The sequence below is a fragment of the Biomphalaria glabrata genome, chromosome 11, assembly GCF_947242115.1.
Source record: "Biomphalaria glabrata chromosome 11, xgBioGlab47.1, whole genome shotgun sequence".
NCBI classification, from domain to species: Eukaryota; Metazoa; Mollusca; class Gastropoda; family Planorbidae; genus Biomphalaria; species Biomphalaria glabrata.
The window spans coordinates 10002147-10020191 of NC_074721.1; the positions used below are offsets into that span (position 1 = coordinate 10002147).

At 31.5% G+C, this 18045-nt stretch overlaps 1 protein-coding gene across 1 annotated transcript in view; it reads right to left on the reverse strand.

Moving 5' to 3' along the window:
• The window catches only part of LOC129921611 (mucin-2-like), a 361373-nt gene that overhangs the window by 249778 nt on the left and 93550 nt on the right, over window positions 1–18045 (reverse strand). The window contains exons 3-12 of the mRNA XM_056004463.1: window positions 13811–14167; window positions 11273–11341; window positions 10152–10196; window positions 9569–9634; window positions 8644–8688; window positions 8062–8127; window positions 6877–6942; window positions 5954–5998; window positions 5370–5435; window positions 4185–4250 (exon numbers count right to left, since the gene is read on the reverse strand). Of these exons, the coding sequence (XP_055860438.1) occupies window positions 4185–4250; window positions 5370–5435; window positions 5954–5998; window positions 6877–6942; window positions 8062–8127; window positions 8644–8688; window positions 9569–9634; window positions 10152–10196; window positions 11273–11341; window positions 13811–14167 (891 nt within the window). The remainder of the gene's footprint in view (window positions 1–4184; window positions 4251–5369; window positions 5436–5953; window positions 5999–6876; window positions 6943–8061; window positions 8128–8643; window positions 8689–9568; window positions 9635–10151; window positions 10197–11272; window positions 11342–13810; window positions 14168–18045) is intronic.

Below are 18045 nucleotides of genomic sequence, written 5' to 3' on the forward strand. Positions count from 1 at the left end.
ATAAACTCATTTCTATCCTTGAATTTTTGAGAGGTGTTTGTGATGTTTGTTATGAGTCGAATAGCCCACACTGTAAGTAGATCTAGTAAATAAACATTAAATTTTAGAAAGATTTTCATTTTTTTTAAATGGCTGTTAGTTGACAGTAGAATATTTTTGACCAAGTATAAGAGTCTAGATGTAGATCTACATTAAGTTCATTTGTGTTCTAGTTTAAAATACAGTTTTGATAAATATCTTCTTTTTGTAGTATAATTATCTTTTTATCTTATATCATACAGACATTACTTCAAAAGAGAAGATTATAAGATGATCACGTTCTATGCATCATGCATTAAGTCATGCATATTAACCAATGACCTAAATTCTGCCAAGTCACTGATTTTTCTGGCTAGCTAAGGCAACCCATTCCATGCTCTAATAGCGCTAGAGAAGAAAGAGCATTTGTACACATTTGTCCTAGCATATGGAACAGAGAATGTGCCTTTATCTTTGTGTCTTACTGAGAATTTTATTAAATTGTGTATTTGCATTTTAAGATTATAGTTCAGTGTTTTATGTAAAAAAGCTAGTTTACTTTTAAGTCTATTATCCTGAAGGATTTCTAAATTTAGTGATTTTACTAAAGGTGTTACTCTAGTCAAATGTGAATATTCGTTTGTTATGAATCTCACTGCTCTAATTTGTGTCTGTTCCAGTTTCATAATGTTTTCTTGAGTTAAGGGGTCCCAAACAGAGGATGCATATTCTATTATTGGCCTAACCAAAGTTAAATAACATTTTAGTTTTATGTTCTTATTTGATTTATAGAAATTTCTTTTAATAAACCCTAATGCTTTGTTAGATTTTTTGATAGTTTCATCAATATGGGGATTCCATGACAGTTTTTCATGTATTATAACACCTAGGTATTTGCGTTTTTTGTCTGTGTTACTGGTTCACAATGAATAAGATAAGTGGAATTAATTTGTTTTAGTTTTTTGTTTCTTACTCTTAATAACTAATTTTATTTTTCTTCGGGTGGAATGAAATGCTCCAATTTAATTCCCATTTCTGTAATTCATCTATATCTCTTTGTAAAATTTCTGTATCCTGTGTTGCTTTTATTGTTCTGTATATTAAGCAATCATCTGCAAATAATCTGACTTTTGTTCCTGATTTAATGCAATTTGGTAAATCATTTATGTAAAAAATAGTAGTCGATCTACTGTTATTGGTGTTGATTTAGAGTCTGTTATTATTACAGTTTGTTCTCTCCCTATCAGAAAATCTTTAATCCACTGATGCAATGGACAATGGACAATCAATGCCAAAATATTTTAATTTTTAAGCAAAACTATGGTGGTGAACTTAGTCAAAAGCCTTGAAAAAATCTAGTAAGATAGCATCTATTTGCTCACTATTATCTAAATCTTTTGAAAAATCATCAATTAGTCCTATTAGTTGTGTTTCACTTGATCTATATTTCCAAATGGCATGTTGGTTTGGAGTAAGGACAATATGTTTGTCTAAGTGATTTATGATGTTGATACATAGGCCCTGTTAGGTGTTCTAGGATTTTACATGTGATGCTGGTATGTGATACTGGTCTGTAGTTTCCTGGGTCTGTTTTTTTTGTTTTTTTTAAATTAGGGCGTGACATTAGCTTCTTTCAGGTCCCTTGGTACTCTGCCTTGGTTAAAAGATGCCTGAAAAAGTATTTTGAACACTGATGCTAGCTCATTGCTTCGTTCTTAGAGTAATCTAGCTTAAATACCATCAGGTGCAGAAGCTTTATTCGGTTTGATGTTGGCTAATAGTTTTTGGATTCCCTTTTTTTTTGTACTTCTCTATCTCTTATGTTGTCTACTTGGTTCAAATGAAATAAGATATCTTTGTCTCCTGGGGCTTAGAATCCTGATGCAAAGTATTTATTTAGGATGTTAGCTTTAGTTTCATTATTCATTAGTTAAAACAGTATCTGTTTCATAAATATTTAATATAAGAACTAGATAATATTTAATTATATTAAACTATATTTAAATTTCTTTAAGTGTTTTATTTTAAAATGTTTTTAGTATTGGATTATTATTACTATTATTCTGTTTTGTTTTATTGATCATCTTTATTTTTAATGCTGTGCTTCTCTAATTTTAAGCCTATTGAGGGGTGGGGGAAGGTAGGTACTTCTAAGAGGGGAAAGGCACAATATTCTGACATAGAGGGGTGTTATAATATTTGTGTGTTTCCTAGATCATAGTAAGAAGAGTTAAGACAATGGATTGGTGGTTATGCATAAGCATAATTTAAAAGTGAAACAGCAGACTATCTCAAGACATGAAACAATAAAAATGTTTAGTTTAAATATCAATTTATTTCATTACCATTTGATCTATATTTCATCTCAAGCTAAATTTGTGAATATTGTAATAACAGTTATATTGATTTTTTGTTCACACTAGAAGTTTGTTCAAGTTATTTAAACTTTATTTATTAAAAATATAAATGCTTACATCTGTTCAGTTGTACTAGCTGTTTAGAGTGACAAGGCCACCACCAACCAACAACAAGGGGAGGTGGCATTGAGAAAATGTTTTATTTTCAGTGTAATTTATCTGAATATTAGAAAAATTACATTATAACTAATGTTTTGAAAATGAAAATATATTAGGTTGGAGACATCATTTCATCTTCTAGAAAAACCATTTCAAAACATTTTCAATTGTGTTTTTCTTCTAGATTTGTTTTTCTTAATTTCTTCCAACCATTGCACTTCATTATGGTGATGACTAACAAAGATCACATCCATTACAAATGCTCGTGCACAATATGTTGGCCTACCAAGAATGTCCCTTGCTTAATACTATTGAATTTTCATATTTAGGATTAATATGGCCATTAACTGTTTTTTTTTTTTAGGAAATATTCTGAAATAAATCACATAACTATTACCTTTTATAAATATTATCAATTCTTACAATTAGAAAAAGACATTGTAGATACCAGGAAAAAGAATTTGTGAAATTAAAAACACTAGAATACGCTTTGCACAGGGACTTAAAAATTATTTATACAACACAATTTCAGAAGAAAAAAAAACTCGTTTAAATGAAATTTATAACTTAAATTTGGATTCCATACATAGTATTAAATAAATATAACAAATAATCATGTTATTAAAAAGACTAATTATCTTTTCTTTTTCATTACTTTCTTTTAAAAAAATGCAAAGTTAAAATTGTAATGAAACATCTTAAAGGGAATAGGATACAAAAATAATGGCATTATCAAAGGAAAAAAGAAATAGTCTACAAAAATGGATTTAAATCAAAGAGCATTTTAAGTACAGTGTTGAACTTAGTCTAAATGAATTTTTATTACTGAAGGAAGCTATCGCACTTTAAAAAAAACACAGAGGTGGCAACAATCAAAGCAGAGACCCTGCATTTATATAACAAGCTATAGATGCTTACTAATTGTCTCAGAGGAAAGTGTTGTGGATTCTCCTCTAGGATATGAGGCGACACATGTAGGAGTTGCACCTGTTCAAAATAAATAACAAATAACAAATGTAATTTAGTACCTTAAGAAATAAAAATAGTAATTTTAAAGCAAAATTTTTTTTTCATTAAATGCTAATGCTAATTTCATTTGTTGTTTTAAACACATAGTTTACTATACGCTTAAGCTTTTTATTAAGCAAAAGTCTATTTATCATTTTGGCCTTTCAATTTTATTTTTATTAAGGCTTTAATACCCCACAAATTAGAACCAAATTATTAAGGCTTTCAATCTCCACATATTAGGACTGAAATATTACATTTTTTTTTATTTTTCACACAAGAGAGAAACTAAAAAATTTAAATTAATAATTACTACTGCTGCAAAAATAAGACAAAAAAATATAATAAAAAAAAATGAAAAATTGTAATATAAAGATATATATTAGTAATGGATGAATATTCATAAAATGTTTTAAAGCTAGAAACAATTCAGCTTCTGGTTAAAAATAATTGATCAAAAAAAAAACTCTTATCATTAAGATAAAAAATATATTTTTCAATAACTACTGCAGTACAAATTGTTAATATTGAACAACTTCTGTTTTAAACTTATGTAAGATTTAAATAATTGTCATAAAAAAGAACAAACTAAATAAACTGCAATAATTCTATTCTTTTATGACACAACTTATAGATGCTTACCCAACGACTGTGAGGAAAGAATGGTCTCTTCTCTTGGCACTGACGAGACACTTGTAGGAGTGGCACCTGTTAAAAAAAATCACAAATGTAATTAAGTAACTTATGTAATAAAAAGTGTAATTTTGAGGCAAAATTTTTATTTTTATTAAATACTATCAGTTTCATTTGTTGTTTTGAACATATAGTTTACAGATATGTTTATCAAACACTTAACCTTTTTTATAAGAAATATTTCCATTATCAATTTGGCCTTGCATTTTTATTTGTATTAAATCTTTAAATTTTCAAACATTTTAGGGCCCAATAATTAAATTTTCATTGAATGTAATTGCTAACAACTTACTATTAAAAAATGTTTGTTTTACATGTTTTGGATGTTCTTCCAGAGGTAAAGAAATAGAGAACAATAATAAATCCAAACAACAGTACAGTGCGCAAACCACAAAACCAGGCAGCCATCCTACGTTTAAACACTTAGTTTGTTTTATTTTTTCCATGATTTTGAAATAAGTTATAGATGCTTACTCCACATACTAGAACCAAATTATTACATTTTTATTTTATTGTATAAAATATAATTAGTCTGGCATTCAAATTACTTTACAAACCAAGATTTCAATTTTCAGGATTTTAAGGGTGCTCAATTCTTATTCATCATTAATGTGTATCTGATAATAATTAAGAAAAAGTGATTTGTTTGAAGTTTTGGCCATATCACACCATCTTTAACAATTAAAAATAAAATAAGATAATACTTAAAACATTTGTAACAAATGTTGGAAATTGGGAAAAGGTCCATAATAACAAAAATTAGGTAAACAAGAGAGAAACTAAAAAAGTTAAATTAATAAAGGCTACTGCTGCAAAAATGAGACAAAAAGATATAGTTAAAAACATAAAAAAATGTTATGGAAAGATATATATTAGTAATGGATGAATATTCTTAAAATGTTTCAAAGCTAGAAACAATTCAGCTTCTTGTTAAAAATAATTGATCAAAAGAAAAAACTCTTATCATTAAGATAAAAAATATATTTTTTAGTTAACTACTGCAGTACAAAATGTTAATATTGAACAACTTCTGTTTTAAACTTATGTAAGATTTAAATAATTGACATGAAATAGAACAAACTAAATAAACTGCAATAATTCTATTCTTTTATGACACAACTTATAGATGCTTACCCAACGATTGTGAGAAAAGAATGGTCTCTTCTCTTGGCACTGACGAGACACTTGTAGGAGTGGCACCTGTTAAAAAAAATCACAAATGTAATTAAGTAACTTATGTAATAAATAGTGTGATTTTGAGGCAAAATTTCTATTTTTATTAAATATTATCAATTTCATTTGTTATTTTGAACAATTAGTTTACAGATATGTTTATCAAACACTTAACCTTTTTTATAAGAAATATTTCTATAATTAATTTGGCCTTGAAATTTTATTTGTATTAAATCTTCAAATTTACACATTTTAGGGCATAATAATTTAATTTTCATTGTAATATAATTGAAAACAACTTACTATTAAAAATGTTTGTTTTATATGTTTTGGATGTTCTTTCAGAGTTGAAGATAATTTACTTCCTAGTCCAAACCTCTCACAGGACAACAGGGGAATGGAGCGGGCAGGGTTAGAACCAGGGAACAATAATAAATCCAAACGACAGTACAGTGCGCAAACCGCACAACCAGGCAGCCATCCTATGTTTAAACATTTAGTTGTTTTTTTTTTCCATTATTTTTAAACAAGTTATAGATGCTTACCAAATGTCTTTCTTGGAGCTGAGTAGACACTAGTAGGAGTGGCACCTTTTACAAAAAAATCTCAAATGTAATTAAGTAGCTTATGTAATAAAAAGTGTAATTTTGAGGCAAAATTTTTATATTCATTAAATACTGTGAATTAATTTTTTTGTTTTGAACACATTGTTTACAGATATGTTTATCATTCACATTAGCTTTTTCTTAAGGAAACGTCCCATTGTCAATTTGGTTTTGCAATTTTATTTTTATTAAGGCTTTCATACTCCACATATTAGAACCAAATTATTACATTTTTATTTTATTGTATAAAATATAATTAGTCTGGCATTCAAATTACTTTACAAACCAAGATTTCAATTTTCAGGATTTTAAGTGTGCTCTAAGTCCTATTCATTGTTAATGGGTACCTGACAATAGTTAATGAAAAGTGAATTGTTTGAAGTTTTAGCTATATCACACCATCATTAACAATTAAAAACAGAATAAGATAATACTTAAAACATTTGTAACAAATGTTGGAAATTGGGAAAAGGTCCATAATAACAAAAATTAGGTAAACAAGAGAGAAACTAAAAAAGTTAAATTAATAAAGGCTACTGCTGCAAAAATGAGACAAAAAGATATAGTTAAAAACATGAAAAATTGTTATGGAAAGATATATATTAGTAATGGATGAATATTCTTAAAATGTTTGAAAGCTAGAAATAATTCAGCTTCTTGTTAAAAATAATTGATCAAAAGAAAAAACTCTTATCATTAAGATAAAAAATATATTTTTTAGTTAACTACTGCAGTACAAAATGTTAATATTGAACATTTCTGTTTTAAACTTATGTAAGATTTAAATAATTGACATAAAAAAGAACAAACTAAATAAACTGCAATAATTCTATTCTTTTATGACACAACTTATAGATGCTTACCCAACGACTGTGAGGAAAGAATGGTCTCTTCTCTTGGCACTGACGAGACACTTGTAGGAGTGGCACCTGTTAAAAAAAATCACAAATGTAATTAAGTAACTTATGTAATAAAAAGTGTAATTTTGAGGCAAAATTTTTATTTTTATTAAATACTATCAGTTTCATTTGTTGTTTTGAACATATAGTTTACAGATATGTTTATCAAACACTTAACCTTTTTTATAAGAAATATTTCCATTATCAATTTGGCCTTGCATTTTTATTTGTATTAAATCTTTAAATTTTCAAACATTTTAGGGCCCAATAATTAAATTTTCATTGAATGTAATTGCTAACAACTTACTATTAAAAAATGTTTGTTTTACATGTTTTGGATGTTCTTCCAGAGGTAAAGAAATAGAGAACAATAATAAATCCAAACAACAGTACAGTGCGCAAACCACAAAACCAGGCAGCCATCCTACGTTTAAACACTTAGTTTGTTTTATTTTTTCCATGATTTTGAAATAAGTTATAGATGCTTACTCCACATACTAGAACCAAATTATTACATTTTTATTTTATTGTATAAAATATAATTAGTCTGGCATTCAAATTACTTTACAAACCAAGATTTCAATTTTCAGGATTTTAAGGGTGCTCAATTCTTATTCATCATTAATGTGTATCTGATAATAATTAAGAAAAAGTGATTTGTTTGAAGTTTTGGCCATATCACACCATCTTTAACAATTAAAAATAAAATAAGATAATACTTAAAACATTTGTAACAAATGTTGGAAATTGGGAAAAGGTCCATAATAACAAAAATTAGGTAAACAAGAGAGAAACTAAAAAAGTTAAATTAATAAAGGCTACTGCTGCAAAAATGAGACAAAAAGATATAGTTAAAAACATAAAAAAATGTTATGGAAAGATATATATTAGTAATGGATGAATATTCTTAAAATGTTTCAAAGCTAGAAACAATTCAGCTTCTTGTTAAAAATAATTGATCAAAAGAAAAAACTCTTATCATTAAGATAAAAAATATATTTTTTAGTTAACTACTGCAGTACAAAATGTTAATATTGAACAGCTTCTGTTTTAAACTTATGTAAGATTTAAATAATTGACATGAAATAGAACAAACTAAATAAACTGCAATAATTCTATTCTTTTATGACACAACTTATAGATGCTTACCCAACGATTGTGAGGAAAGAATGGTCTCTTCTCTTGGCACTGACGAGACACTTGTAGGAGTGGCACCTGTTAAAAAAAATCACAAATGTAATTAAATAACTTATGTAATAAATAGTGTGATTTTGAGGCAAAATTTCTATTTTTATTAAATATTATCAATTTCATTTGTTATTTTGAACAATTAGTTTACAGATATGTTTATCAAACACTTAACCTTTTTTATAAGAAATATTTCTATAATTAATTTGGCCTTGAAATTTTATTTGTATTAAATCTTCAAATTTACACATTTTAGGGCATAATAATTTAATTTTCATTGTAATATAATTGAAAACAACTTACTATTAAAAATGTTTGTTTTATATGTTTTGGATGTTCTTTCAGAGTTGAAGATAATTTACTTCCTAGTCCAAACCTCTCACAGGACAACAGGGGAATGGAGCGGGCAGGGTTAGAACCAAGGAACAATAATAAATCCAAACGACAGTACAGTGCGCAAACCGCACAACCAGGCAGCCATCCTATGTTTAAACATTTAGTTGTTTTTTTTTTATTATTTTTAAACAAGTTATAGATGCTTACCAAATGTCTTTCTTGGAGCTGAGTAGACACTAGTAGGAGTGGCACCTTTTAAAAAAAAATCTCAAATGTAATTAAGTAACTTATGTAATAAAAAGTGTAATTTTGAGGCAAAATTTTTATATTCATTAAATACTGTGAATTAATTTTTTTGTTTTGAACACATTGTTTACAGATATGTTTATCATTCACATTAGCTTTTTCTTAAGGAAACGTCCCATTGTCAATTTGGTTTTGCAATTTTATTTTTATTAAGGCTTTCATACTCCACATATTAGAACCAAATTATTACATTTTTATTTTATTGTATAAAATATAATTAGTCTGGCATTCAAATTACTTTACAAACCAAGATTTCAATTTTCAGGATTTTAAGTGTGCTCTAAGTCCTATTCATTGTTAATGGGTACCTGACAATAGTTAAGGAAAAGTGATTTGTTTGAAGTTTTAGCTATATCACACCATCTTTAACAATTAAAAACAGAATAAGATAATACTTAAAACATCTGCAACAAATGTTGGAAATTGGGAAAAGGTCCATAATAACAAAAATTAGGTAAACAAGAGAGAAACTAAAAAAGTTAAATTAATAAAGGCTACTGCTGCAAAAATGAGACAAAAAGATATAGTTAAAAACATGAAAAATTGTTATGGAAAGATATATATTAGTAATGGATGAATATTCTTAAAATTTTTTTAAATCTAGAAACAATTCAGCTTCTTGTTAAAAATAATTGATCAAAAGAAAAAACTCTTATCATTAAGATAAAAAATATATTTTTTAGTTAACTACTGCAGTACAAAATGTTAATATTGAACAACTTCTGTTTTAAACTTATGTAAGATTTAAATAATTGACATGAAATAGAACAAACTAAATAAACTGCAATAATTCTATTCTTTTATGACACAACTTATAGATGATTACCCAACGACTGTGAGGAAAGAATGGTCTCTTCTCTTGGCACTGACGAGACACTTGTAGGAGTGGCACCTGTTGAAAAAAATCACAAATGTAATTAAGTAACTTATGTAATAAATAGTGTGATTTTGAGGCAAAATTTCTATTTTTATTAAATATTATCAATTTCATTTGTTATTTTGAACAATTAGTTTACAGATATGTTTATCAAACACTTAACCTTTTTTATAAGAAATATTTCTATAATTAATTTGGCCTTGAAATTTTATTTGTATTAAATCTTCAAATTTACACATTTTAGGGCATAATAATTTAATTTTCATTGTAATATAATTGAAAACAACTTACTATTAAAAATGTTTGTTTTATATGTTTTGGATGTTCTTTCAGAGTTGAAGATAATTTACTTCCTAGTTCAAACCTCTCACAGGACAACAGGGGAATGGAGCGGGCAGGGTTAGAACCATGGAACAATAATAAATCCAAACGACAGTACAGTGCGCAAACCGCACAACCAGGCAGCCATCCTATGTTTAAACATTTAGTTGTTTTTTTTTCCATTATTTTTAAACAAGTTATAGATGCTTACCAAATGTCTTTCTTGGAGCTGAGTAGACACTAGTAGGAGTGGCACCTTTTAAAAAAAAATCTCAAATGTAATTAAGTAACTTATGTAATAAAAAGTGTAATTTTGAGGCAAAATTTTTATATTCATTAAATACTGTGAATTAATTTTTTTGTTTTGAACACATTGTTTACAGATATGTTTATCATTCACATTAGCTTTTTCTTAAGGAAACGTCCCATTGTCAATTTGGTTTTGCAATTTTATTTTTATTAAGGCTTTCATACTCCACATATTAGAACCAAATTATTATTTATTTTTTTTATTGTATAAAATATAATTAGTCTGGCATTCAAATTACTTTACAAACCAAGATTTCAATTTTCAGGATTTTAAGTGTGCTCTAAGTCCTATTCTTTGTTAATGGGTACCTGATAATAGTTAAGGAAAAGTGATTTGTTTGAAGTTTTAGCTATATCACACCATCATTAAAAATTAAAAACAGAATGAGATAATACTTAAAACATCTGCAACAAATTTTGAAAATTGGCTAATGGTCCATAGTAAACAATTTAGGTAAACAGAAGAGAAACTAAAAATGTTAAATTAATAAAGGCTACTTCTGCAAAATTGAGACAAAAAATATAGTTAAAAACTTGAAAAATTGTGATGGAAATGTTTGTTTTGTTTGTAAAATGATTTACATGTTTCGGATGTTCCTTCAGAGTTGAAGATAGTTTACTTCCTAGTTCAAACCTCTTGCAGGACGACGGGGGATGGGAGCGGGCAGGATTGGAACTGTCGACCATCGATAAATCTGAACGACAGTCCAGCAAGCAAACCGCACGACCAGGCAGCCATTGTTTTGTTTGGAAAGTTATATATTAGTAATGGATGAATATTCTCAAAATGTTTTAAAGCTGGAAACAATTCAGCTTCTGGTTAAAAATAATTGATCAAAAATAAAACTGTTATCATTAAGATATAAAATATATTTTTTAGTTAACTACACCACTAGAAATTGTTATTATTGAACAACTTTTGTTTTTAACTTATGCAACATGTAAATAATTGACATGAAATAGAACAAACTAAATAAACTGCAAAATTTTTTTTCATTTATGACACAACTTATAGATGCTTACCCAACGGCTGTGAGGAAAGAATGGTCTCTTCTCTTGGCACTGAGGAGACACTTTTAGGAGTGGCACCTGCTAAAAATAAAATTACAAATGTAATTAAGTAACTCATGTAATAAAAAGTGTAATTTTGAGGCAAAATTTTTATTTTTTTTAAATACTATCAATTTTATTTGTTGTTTTGAACACGTAGTTTACAGATATGTTTATTAAACACTTAACCTTTTTTATAAGAAATATTTCTATTATCAATTAGGCCTTGCAATTTTATTTGTATTCAATCTTTAATATTACACATTTTATGGCCCAATAATTTAATTTTCATTGTAATTTAATTGCAAACAACTTAATATTAAAAAATATTTATTAAAACTTTTGGTTGGCCATTAATGTTTACTTGAGGTGCAGTATTTGTGTTCTGAACGTGTATCTTAGTCTTGCTTTGACTAATATTTAAGCCGAACTTTTAGCAAGCAACAGATAGTTTGTCAACCAGGGACTAAAGCTGAATATCAGAATCAGCTATAATAGCTGTATCATCAGCATACAGGAGTTCCCTGATAAGTATCTTCCTAACCTTGGTTTTTGCCCGTAGCCTTGATACATTAAATAGTTTTCCAGAGGATCTTAAATGGAGAAATACACCTTCGTTGATGTCGTTGTATGCATAATGCAGTAGACAGGAGAAGACTTTGCTAAACATAGTAGGTGCGACTAAACACCCTGCTTGACACCACTGCTAATCTAAAAAAAGGTGCTGATTGTACTCGTTTTCTCGTGAAAGCACTCAAGGAAATTAAGCAGTTTGGGAGGGTAACCAATTTTCCTTAGGAAAGGCCACTTCTGCTGACCATTAAATGTCAGATCAACAAAAACGATGCAAAGAGGTCTGTCTCTCTTTCTCTGAATTTTTCCTGCAGTAGTCGTAGAGAGGATATCATGTAAAGTGGATCTATCATTCCTAAATCCACACTAAGACTAACTTCCTGATTGGATAGTGCCACTCTAGCAAAGATTTAGCCAACTATGGTGAGCAGAGAGATAGCCCTATAATTGTTGCAGTGACTCCGATCCCCTTTGTTCTTGTATTATTGTGATTATAGTTGCGTCACACATGTCTTGTGGGATATGGCCTGCTACCCAGCAGCGGCATAGGAGATTATAGAGTTCAAGGAGCAGGAGTGATTCGTTGACGTTAATTTCTTCCTCTTGGATGCCATCACTCCCTGGAGATTTTCTATTTTTCATGCAGTTTATTGCTTTATGATTATAGATGTAAATTATGTTTAAATTGTTTTATACATTTAAATCTAAATCTAGATCCATATCTGGCCTCTATTTAGTCTAATTTAGATTATTGTCAAGTGTATAAAAATGATATATCAAACTGCGCGCTATAAAAGTTTTTTTTTTCTAGCTTACAACTAAAACTAAGTTTGTATTAAAATTACTTATTGAAAACAACTTTTGAATCAGTATTCCATTCAATGAGTTAGTTAATAAATGGAAATGGAAAATATAGTTTACAATGACCAATTGAAACATTAACTATTGTGACCTTAGATGCAATTTTTTGTACCAATGCGCGAATCTATGAACGAAGCTTGAGATATAATTGAAGAATTCCATGACCTTTAAAAAAAAACTGACCTGCCCTGAAGTTTTTCATTTAAAAGTGGTGTATTTTTTTTTTTAAGTTGCTTACATATATAATTTTTAAAAGTAAATGTTTCAATTTCGGAAAAGAAAAAAGTAGCCGATACATCAGAACTTTGAATGACAGACCACACCAAACTAATAGCGTCTGTTTTCCTTCTGGGACAGCAAAAAATCAGTCACAGTGAGGTTTGATCCCCCTCACAGGGCTACGCCCATGAAATGATTTTGCTGGACGGTTCTGTATAATTCCGGATAGTAGTTATTTCTGCTAGATTGTAATTATTTTTAAATTTTCAGGAACAACCTGAAATAGGAAAATTTCTAAGGATTAAAAGCGTTTAATTTTTTTTAAAATTAGAAACATAATCTATATCTAGATTCTTGATTAACTAGATCTATTTATGCATTTGCAAATTATAAAGATTATATATAATTTTATGGAGTTTTTTTACCGGGAACGCTGTTTCATCATTTACATTCCACTTTCTATATGCTAGGAAAAATGTTTACAAATGCCCTATTTCACTAGAGCTTTTAGAGAATGGAATGGGTTGCCTAAGCCAGACAGAAAAACTAATTTAAGTCTTTTGTTAACATGCATGATTAGATTAACCTAGGAACACGAGTATGACGTAATGATCTTTTTTAAATTAATGTCTGTATTTTTATAAGATAAGAAGAAGATAAGGCTAGATGAACGCATTATCTTAAGTCTTTTTTAACTAATAATAATATTATTATTATTTTGTAGTAACTAAAGGCTTCCTAATTAATATAGGTTATAGCCTAGGTCATTTTGGTCATGTTCCTTCATATACAATTTTTACAAAATGATAAGTTTACGACAAATTTAAATGTAACTTTTCTTGCTAAGAGTAGACTTACCTTCTATGGATAATTTTTCACTGAAAAGAGTTTCATCTTTTAACTGAATTGTGCACAGGTATGAGTCGATTTGAGATTCAACGATCTTATCAATGAGGATAAAAATGCTTCTTTCTTCTTTCCGGTAATCATAAGAAAATCTGCTGAAAAAATTTCCCCTAGCTGAACAGCTAACTGAACTTTTCAAAAAACATTCAGAAAATAGATCGTCGTCTTTGTAGAAAGAAGCGCTTATGGGTTCTTCATTTCCTTCAATTGTCCAAGAACACTTAAGGAAAGCAGTAGTATCATTTTTGTTGCGTTGTAGTAAAGAAAATTTGATGAAAAGTTGTTCGACTCTAACAAAAAATGATGCAACTGAAAAAAAAAAAAAAGAAAATTCAATAGTGAATGTATTTATTTATGTTTTAATTTGATTTGATTTTCATTTTAGGAACATCGGCACAATTTAGGACATGTCATGCCTGTACTCCCTCAAGAACCACTCTCTCTCCACATAACAAGGGCCAAATTCCACACAGTTAAATCATTAAAATCAAGGTCTATTAACAGTTAAAAAAGTAAAGGTAGTAAAAATTTAATAATTTGGTAAAAATTTAATGTAAATAGTACATGTTCACAAACTCATAAATCAGATCTTCGCAGACAACCCAACTTCCCGGACAAAGCCCAGTACCTTCCCAGGGTCGACATTATCAAATAGTGCTTTTAAATTAGTGGCTCTAAAATATTTCTCCCTGACATCCTGGTATCTGGGGCAATCAACGAGGATATGTTCCACGGTGAGGCGAGAGTTACAGTACTCCTCTCTCTTCAGCACAAAAGAGTGCGTGATGTAGGTGTGGCCAATCCTAAGTATGGACATTGTCGTGCTACCACGCCTTGTCAGACCCTTAGATGTGGGCCGCCACCTGACATCCGCCACAATCTGCCTGAGTTTACTGTGAGTCTCAGCCTCCCATCGGTTCTGCCACACTCGATAGGTGGCAGAGGCAATACTTTGTCTCAGGTCCGAGCATGATTTAGGGCTCTCTTTGCTTCTCTGTCTGCAGCTTCGTTTCCCTTAATGCCAACATGCGAGGGGACCCAAATGAAGGTGACATCTCTAAGGTCGGCTGTTATTTGGTCCAACAGCTTCAGGCTCTTATGTACCAATGGAATGTCAGTCTTCATCCGCCCCAAAGCTTGCAATGCAGATTTGGAGTCGGAGCAGATTATAAATTTCCTCCTATCTGATGCTTTAACGGCCATAAGTGCAAGCGATATTGCATGTAATTCGGCCGTAAAGATGGAGCAGCCATCGGGGAGTCTACGGAAGATTGTTTTGTTCCGAAAGAAGCAGGCACACTCGACCTTTCCATCCATTTTGGATCCGTCTGTGTAGATGGTGCCACAATCTCCATAGCTCTCCTGCAGTTCCCTAAAGTGGACTTGTAGTATGCTTGGGTCTGTATTTTCTTTTTTGAAATTAAGGATGGATAAATTTAATTTGGGTTTATTCATTAGCCAAGGAGGATTCTGAGGGGTTTCTATTTTAGAGATTTGGTTAATGGGTGGGGTTAAATTTTGGATGGGTTCTCTCATTCGAAGGCCCAACGGCTGTATGACGTTATGCTATCGATTGTATAATTCTACGTCTGTGGGGTTAAATATGGAGTCGAAAGCAGGGTTCGTGGGGTTGGATTTTAGCTTGACTATATACTGCATTGCAAGCTTTTTCATTCTTATATCCATGGGAGTTCTCCAGCCTCCACATGGAGACTTGGGATAGGTGATGTACGAAACGCACCGAGACAGAGACGCAGGGCAGCATTTTGTATTGGTTCCAGTATTTTTAGATAAGACTTCCTTGCTGCTCCATATATTATGGATCCGTAGTCTAGCTTGGATCGAATTAGACTCCGATATAGCAGCAGCAAGGTATCTCTGTCAGCTCCTTAGTCCGTATGGCTAAGTAATCTAAGTATGTTTAATGACTTTTGGCATTTCTTCTTTAGTTCCTTAATGTGGGGGAGAAAATTAAATTTGGAATCTAAGGTTAGGCCTAAAAATTTTGTAGTTTTAACGACAGGGATCTTTTTTTATGTGTATAAATAGTTTAGGGTCTGGGTGGAGTCCCCTTAGATTACAAAAAATGCATACTAACTGTTTTGGAGTCTGAAAATTTAAAACCGTTGTCGTTTGCCCAACCTTGAATTTTGTTTAAACATAACTGTAATTTTCTGTCTAAGGTGTTCATGTTTTTCCCATAAGTAAAAATGACAAAGTCATCAACATACAAAGAGCACTCTATGCCAGGGGACAGCGCATTTATGATGCTATTTATTTTAATGTTGAACAGGGTGACTGACAAAATGCTGCCCTGGGGTACACCCATTTCCTGGTCATGAGTGTCAGAAGCGGAGTTGCCCACTCGAACCTGAAATTTTCGATCTTTCAGGAATTCCCCCGCAAAACGGGGGAGGTGTCCCTTAAGCCCCATAAGCTCCAGGTCACGTAGAATGCCATCTTTCCAGGTTGTGTCATAGGCCTTTTCTATATCGAAGAATACAGCTACTAGATGTTCTCTTCTGAGTAATGCATTTCTAATATAAGCTTCCAGACTTACCAGGTGGTCAGTTGTTGTCCGCCCCTGCCGGAGTCCGCACTGGTAGCTGGAGATCACTTTATTCCTTTCCAGGTACCAGACCAGCCTACTGTTAATCATTCTTTCCATGGTTTTGCAGATGCAGCTTGTTAGTGTTATTGGTCGATAGTTAGCTGGGTCAGAGCCGTCTCTTCCCGGTTTAGGTATCGGTATAACTGTGGCTTTCCTCCAGCTGTTTGGGAAAGCGCCTGTTTGCCACACACAGTTATAGACCCCTAGCAGGACTGCCAATGAGGGTTCGGGAAGGTGCTTGAGGAACTGGTAATGGATTTCGTCTTCTCCAGGTGCTGTGTCATGTGACTTGTCCAGCGATTCCCTCAGTTCCTCAAGCGAGAACGGTTTGTTGTAGTCTTCATTGTTCTCTGACCTGAAATCAATGGGGTTTCTTTCCTCCCTGGTTTCTTTCCTCCCTGGTTTTGACTTTTTGTAGTGTGCAATAGATGATTTTTCTGCTATTGAGGATGCAAGGCAGTCAGCTATTTCTCTGGGGGATGTGACAGTTCGTCGTTGGTTTTTCAAATGTCCTATTGCATTTGATTCTTTCCCTTTGATTCGACTTTCTGCCTTCCAAACGTCTCTAGCAGAAGTTTTGGCATCCAGACTGCCGACAAAACGTCTCCAGGAATTCCTTTTGGCTGACCGTATGGTTTGCCTAGCCTTTGCTCTAGCTATCCTGAATAGTTTTAGGTTTTCCTGGGAAGGATTCTTTATAAATGCAGCCAGTCGTTTTTTCCTATCGCCAATAGCACTTTTGCAAGCTGTATCAAACCATGGTTTGCTAGGCCGCTTTGGATTTGCAGAGGTTAAGGGTACAACTTTCCTGGCTATACTTAATAGCTTGCTAGCAAAGGTATCAGCTGGGTTCTGTTCACCGAGGATATTTTCTGTGATATCCTCGGAGCATCTTTTTTGGAATTTTTCCCAATCGGCCTTATTCAGTTTCCACCGTCGTCTCAATGAGGGGAGATTGTTAGTAATGATGATTGGGAAGTGATCACTTCCGCGTAGATCATTGCTAACTGACCATTTAAAGTCGTCCAGGAGTCCGGGGACGCATACAGTGAGGTCAATGCATGTGAGTGATCCAGTTCCTGGGTGCAAGTAGGTCGGTGATGCATTATTAAGTATGCATAAATCATGTTGGAGGAAGATATCCTCCAGCATACGACCTCTTTTGTCGGTATTGTTGGATCCCCACATGGTGTTATGGGCATTGAAATCCCCGAGGATTAAATAAGGCCGGGGGAGTTGTTTCAATAGGTCCTCCATGTCTGTTGGGTTTAATGGAGCGCCTGGTGGTAGATACAGTCTGCAGCAAGTGATAACCTTGTGAAGGGTTATCCTAGCTGCTACGGCCTGTAGTGTGGTCTGTAGTTCTACCCTCTCATGGGGGATGCTACCCTTCACAAGGATACAGACTCCACCTGATGCTCTCTCTGCATCCTCAACATTCTTGCTGTAAGCACTGTAGCTTCGGAAGCTGATGCTATCTTTCAGAAATGTTTCCTGTAAGCAGACAGCTACAGGAGTCTTAGAGTCCATCAGTAGCTGCATTTCCTCATAATTGGCCTTGAGGCCTCTACAATTC